The sequence below is a fragment of the Morone saxatilis genome, unplaced genomic scaffold, assembly GCF_004916995.1.
Source record: "Morone saxatilis isolate NCDOM2014 unplaced genomic scaffold, NCSU_SB_2.0 Contig2, whole genome shotgun sequence".
Classification (NCBI taxonomy): domain Eukaryota; kingdom Metazoa; phylum Chordata; class Actinopteri; family Moronidae; genus Morone; species Morone saxatilis.
The window spans coordinates 8,435,320-8,441,368 of record NW_023339762.1 but is presented as its reverse complement, the minus strand read 5'-3'; the positions used below and the strand labels follow the sequence as shown (position 1 = coordinate 8,441,368).

The 6,049-nt window shown below is 41.5% G+C and overlaps 1 protein-coding gene across 1 annotated transcript in view; it reads right to left on the bottom strand.

The window, feature by feature from the left end:
- The window catches only part of hsd17b12a (hydroxysteroid (17-beta) dehydrogenase 12a), a 23,204-nt gene that overhangs the window by 4,541 nt on the left and 12,614 nt on the right, over positions 1 to 6,049 (bottom strand). Inside the window, exons 6-9 of the mRNA XM_035664289.1 lie at positions 5,844 to 5,888; positions 5,352 to 5,386; positions 4,378 to 4,459; positions 4,131 to 4,196 (exon numbers count right to left, since the gene is read on the bottom strand). Of these exons, the coding sequence (XP_035520182.1) occupies positions 4,131 to 4,196; positions 4,378 to 4,459; positions 5,352 to 5,386; positions 5,844 to 5,888 (228 nt within the window). The remainder of the gene's footprint in view (positions 1 to 4,130; positions 4,197 to 4,377; positions 4,460 to 5,351; positions 5,387 to 5,843; positions 5,889 to 6,049) is intronic.

Below are 6,049 nucleotides of genomic sequence, written 5' to 3'. Positions count from 1 at the left end.
AAGCCTCCGACACATTGCGGCCCGAAGACGAATTGAAACATCCACATCTGTAAAATAATGTTGTGGTTTGATTTTAAAAGAAGAAAGAATTAGGAAAAATATTAAGAACCTCAGGAGGAAGGGGGAGAGGAGGAGGAGGAGGAGGCGGCTCCCCAGTGTACAGTCGTCCCGGTATTAGTGTGTTGATTTCTGACCAGTTGGAAGCCGCTGCCAAGTTCAAGACTCAGGGGCTTAACTCACAGCTAGAGACAATCCCAGTAAAATCTGTGTGTATCACTTTATATATGACACACACACCCACACACACACACACACACACCACACACACACACAACCACCACACAGAGTTCTTAAGACCCCCATCTAGGTTACACAATGCCGTTTAATTCTGCTCTACACGAAACTCCTGGACAGTCAGAGTAAGCTCTCTGATTAATGGACACCTACTAATCGCTGCTGTGTGTTGTGTGTGTTGTGTGGTTGAACCCGTTGTCGGTGTGACGGTGGTTGTATTTGTATTTTTGGGATGAGGTGACTGACTGTTGTGAAGAAGGGGGGAAATGGTGGTCCCAGTCCTGATTAAAAAGCTGATATTTAGGTCAGTGTGTACGTGTGTGTGTGTGTGTGTGTGTGTGTGTGTGTGTGTGTGGTGTGCTGCGTGTGGTGTGTGCTGGAATGTTGTTTCCTGCACCTGTTGAACAATATATTAATCAATCATCAGCACCTTATTGATATCTGCCAGCTGAATTCATCCTGTGGAGGCAGACAGTTTTGTATTTATGTGTAAAAATAATGTTATATATATATATATATATATATATATATATATATATATATATATATATATATATATATATATATATATATATATATATATATATATATATATATAATGTTTATTACAGTAATCTGGAGTCCATATATTGATTGTTATATATTCTAACATATATAACATATATATTCTGCACATTTATATCTATTGTATAATTGGTAATTATATTTGTAACGGCCGCCGCGTCTCGCTTGATAAAAGACACTTCTGAAGGTTAAAAATACATCAAACTCCGGCAGATAAATAGTTTAAAATGGTAGTTTAACATGTTTCTTGCCGACACGCCGCAGTGTCCTGACAGCCTGACGACCGATTACCAAGCTGAGATCCACCATTATCACCCAGTAGGGTGGTCCATTGGTTCCCCATCAACCGTAAAAGAGGTTAATTTCACTTAATCAGGAGCTAATTAGTCCTTAATTTGTGCACTTGAAGCACCGACTAATAGCAGGAAATCCTCTTCTGATTGTTCTCAAAGGCTCAATCTCATCACAACGGCTGTTTTAAAGTTCACAGCTCGACACAGTGACGACCATTCCTCTCCTGTGTTGTCCTTTGCACAAATCGAATTTAATTCAACTTGTTTTGTAAATAATCAAATAAAGGGTTGTAGTCCAGGTGTGCCCGTCTTGTGTCGTCTGACTGGAAAATGTTCATGAACTTCTGGTCCAAACCAACATCAGATTAAAATAACAACAGCCGTTTTCTGTTTTGGCATAATTTCCCCAGTGGACAAGTAAATCAGGCAGAGGAGACTGAAACGTGATCCTGTTGATCCTGCAGAACACATTAAAATCTGCTCAGTGTTGATAACGAACTGTAATATCAGGCCAGCAGTCGGACATTTTGTTCTGCAGGTTGATCAGTTCTGGTGATTATTTTTATTGTAGGTTGTGCTGATTACGGCTGGTGGATACGGTAACCTATCAGGAACACCCAGGGTTGAGCAATTGGATCAATATATCGACCTGTCTAGGCGGTTATTTTTTTTGAACTGGTGATGCTTATTTTTGAATATTATAATAGGATAATATTTTATTTATGACAAAAACCCCTAAAAAACTGTAATTTTTTTATTGACATCAAACATTTTCGATGCTTACAATCCCCCCAAAAACCTCACCAAAGTCCTGGAGCGACTGACACAAAAAGTAACGCTGTTAACCTTCCACCATTTGTGTTGTCTTAACCAGAAATGCACATCTGGGACCGTGTAGTGCTGAAGGGGTTAAACCGATGTGCGTGCACATCCTCCTCCTTTCCTCTCTGCATCCTCCCTCACACACAACAGCCCTCTTTCTCTCAACACGCTGCTGCAGTCGTTTCAATCCGCCGCCTCTCGCATGCCCAGCAGGCTCCGGTATATCTCTCAGACCTCCGGGCCCCGCGGAGGCAAAAGGTTGTTTCCCCCCCCCTCCGTCTTTTCTGCCCGTCCAGTCCCCCTTAACCTCCCGTGGCCCCGGGGGCCCTCGGGAACCAGCTGGGCCTCCTGCGAGCGCGTGCCAACAACAAAGCCTGCTGTTGTCTGCGAGGTGGGAGAAGCCGAAAGCTCCGCAGTCCAAAAAAAATTGTCATGTAGCAGGATTAGCCCGATGTTACGGCGCTGATGGATCGAGCCGGCCATTTTACAACCCGCCGGTAAACTTCATATCGGACAAAAAACTGAGTCACGGTCAATATATTTCCCAAGGCGCTGTTGAATTCTGGTTCTAAGGAAAGAGTGGATTTAAGATAATCTTTATTAACCCCGAAGTTAAACAGGGAACTCCATTCAAGTGACTTTACAAACATTTCTGTAATTTTTATAGTGAAGTTTTGAGAGTTAGAGTGAATGAACACTTAGTAATTAACGTTATTTTTAAACCGACAAATATATTAAAGTAGCTTATTAGTAACGAGGGAAGTCGGCCCAAAGCTTGCTGCCAACTGTGATTGGGAGCACAGAGCAAAAAGGGCGGGCGCTTAATGAAGGGTCAGTTATACAAGAATAAAAAGTGGTCTTTTTCCAAATTTTGTATTTTTATTTTTGTAATTTATTTGATGCTTTTTTAGAAATTCAGTATGTTACATGTAAGAAAACTATGACGTCCTGTTTGTGCTGCATCGATTGGCGGGTTTGATAAACTTAACTGTCCCCGTTATTTCCAGCCTGGAATATTGAGGAATAATCACCTCCAGCAGTGACGCAAGATTGCACTCAAACACAGGAGCTTATCTTTGTAGATTCTTTTTGTCTCCTCGGCAACAAAAGTGTGAATAAAAAACAACAAAACATCGCCATCCCCGCGCTCGGGCAAATTGTGTGCACTGAATTCTGAAAAAGTGGCTTTTAAAGCTTTATTAATCTCACCTTAAAAAGAGTCAGCGCTGCCGTGATAATGTGCAGAGTTATTTATAACAGCCACACATTCAGTACAAGTGAACAGCAGCTTCGAAAGCAGCGTACGCACGCTGACGTGCAAGCATATTGGTCTCTTCAACAAACCCATCCCCCTTTGTTTTCACAAACCACTAATCACACACAACGACAACCACACACACCAGTTGAACGAGGGAGTTCGGGTGGAAAGTGCAGCTGCATCAAAGGTGCAGCTCTGAATGGTTTTGATGACAGAATCTGAGGGTCAGCGGAGGGAGGTGGCTGTGAGTGGTAGAATTATAATGATTAATGTCAGAGGAACACGGCTTTTTTGCTCAAAAAAATTCATTCAGCCATGTTTTACCTCCATCGCCAGTGCTGGACCCAAAGGAGCGCAACTTTACTATTTTTTTTAATCGCAGTCAGCCATCTGCAGCACTTTTCCCCTCCGTTTGAGGATGTTATCTGAGTCGCTACCATTCACTTTTTAAAAATACACATTTAATAATTTTATATCAGTTGAACATATTTTTTTAACAAGCGTTGTGACAAATTCAACCTCATTAAACGAACAAGAAAACACAGGATAAAACATTTCTAAAACTCATCATCTACCATGGTTATATATAGCTATAATAAGTTATAAAGTATATAAGTGGTTGAGTAATAATTGTATTTATGAATGTGCTTATAACGACGTTATATCTGATTTCTACCAACTACAGTGGTTTGTGCTACCGCCTGTCAAAGTTAGGGGAAAGTTAGGGAAATGATGCTAAACAGCTTTCTCTTCTGGGCATCTGTCTGGCTAAAAAAAAAAAAAAAACCAGCTAAAAAACCTTGAGTGTTCTCACAGCTGAGAACACATCCTTGGGCAAAGAAAATCCTATGCAGTGTGGAGGAGAGGGATTAATCCCATCAGACAAGCCCCAAACTCACCTGAATGATGATGCCCTGGCGCCTGTACTCCTCCTGAAGGCCACGAGAGAAGAAATCCACAAAGGCCTGCACACAGAAAAGGATGAAAGATCGTCAATTTTAACACATCGGTCTTATGTTGCTCTGTTATCACAACCTCCAAAAAAGCTGGGTAGGCCTGATGAAAGAAGCAGATACTGACAAATATTATGAAACAATTCAGTTTCAGAGAGAATTCTTGCTGGTTTGTGACAGATGTCGCACATACCTTTGTGGAAGAATAGACTGTAAGCAGAGGGAGGGGGTACATGCCACTGGCAGAGGAGATGTTGAGGATAACACCTTTGGACCTGAGAAAAAAAACATAAGGTAGATTTAGGAAAAGAGCATTGCTTTGTTGCCTGTGATGCTAAGAGAACATTTAGGGCTGCGATATTTGTATATTATATATGATATTTTAGAGTTTAATTAAATTATTGAATTGCAGGACTCAAAACTAACATTTTGATGATGTGTCATTTTGACCAATGTCACATCTCAGAAGCTTTATTGTTTAAACCAAGAAAGTCTGCTGAAATCCTCAATTTCTTAAAAACGGTGCTGCCATAACACATGGCTTTCCTCAAGATTTGAAGCACTGAACCCCGAACAGTGCAATAAATGTATCTTTGCAAATGTTTTTAAAGTGCTTATTTTTTCTTCATTCAATGATTTTCCAGGCCAGTGGGAACCCTGTGTCTATACACATTCAGCACACTGACAAAAAAACACACAAAGCGATGTTCCACACACACACAAAAACAGTGTGGTAGTGGCCGTGTATGTTGCCATGGTAGCCTGTTGCTGCAGTGATGTAGTGGAGCGACCCTCCAGCCTCACAAGGCACCAAATGTGCCTGCGCTGCTATTGGCCAGCAGGAGTCACATGGGAACAAAGCAGCCAATCTGGTGGGAAGAGCACTTTGTGTGAATTGAAAGCTTGTCAGCATTGCGAACAAAGGAGGAGAGCAAAAGAGATGCAGTGATTGAAAAGGCTTGGTGAGGATTTCTTGTCCCCCTTCCCAATAAAAAATTCACCTTTATAAAGTGTAATCTCCCAATAACTGCTCTTGGAAAACAAAAAAAAGGTTTGTGTTTAATCTTGAGATTCTTTGTGCAGCTCTGTGCCACAATCCCTCTTTCACAACACTGATATTTGACTGCAGTCACGTCGCAAAACATGGAAGCCTATCATTTAACTCACCTCTCAACCATTCTGGGCAGCACCAGACGGGTCATCTAAAAAACGAACAACACCACAACTGTCACACAAAAACAATGACAAAAGCCATAAAAAAGAGAAGCAAGGGGACAACTTGGGGGGGTGGGGGGGGGAGTTTTGTTTTAAAAAAGGACGACAAGTAAAGAGAGAGAGACAGGCAGAGACCAACAGAGAGAGAGTTGCGTGGGTGGCGAGTACAGACAGCGTTGGTGTAGTCCACCGTTGCTTTGGGAACAACTGAGACACTGCAGGTACCATGGTAGAAACAGCAGAAGAAGAGGAGAAAGAAAAAGAAGAGGAGGAGAAGAACAAAAGGGGGGAAAGTGAAGAGGAAAGTAATGCCCACAAATCAACTTTAAACTAATATTAGAGGCAAGGCAAATGTGTAGTTTGCAAATCACTGGGCTGAAGGGATTTGAAATACATCCTCCCTGAAGAGCAAAAGTGTTTTGTTCAAGACGGACACAAACTTACCTGGCACACTGAGGTCATGTTGACGTTGATCAGATTTGTGATGAACTGAAACACAGAAAGCACCAGTCAACTAAACACTCATGTATGATATATTATTATATTAGATATATTCGAAAGCAGATAAAAAGGCAGCAGGTGATTGGTATACTAGATCAGGGTTTCTCAAATGGGGGTTCTTGTACCCCTAGGGGTACTTTGGAGTATTG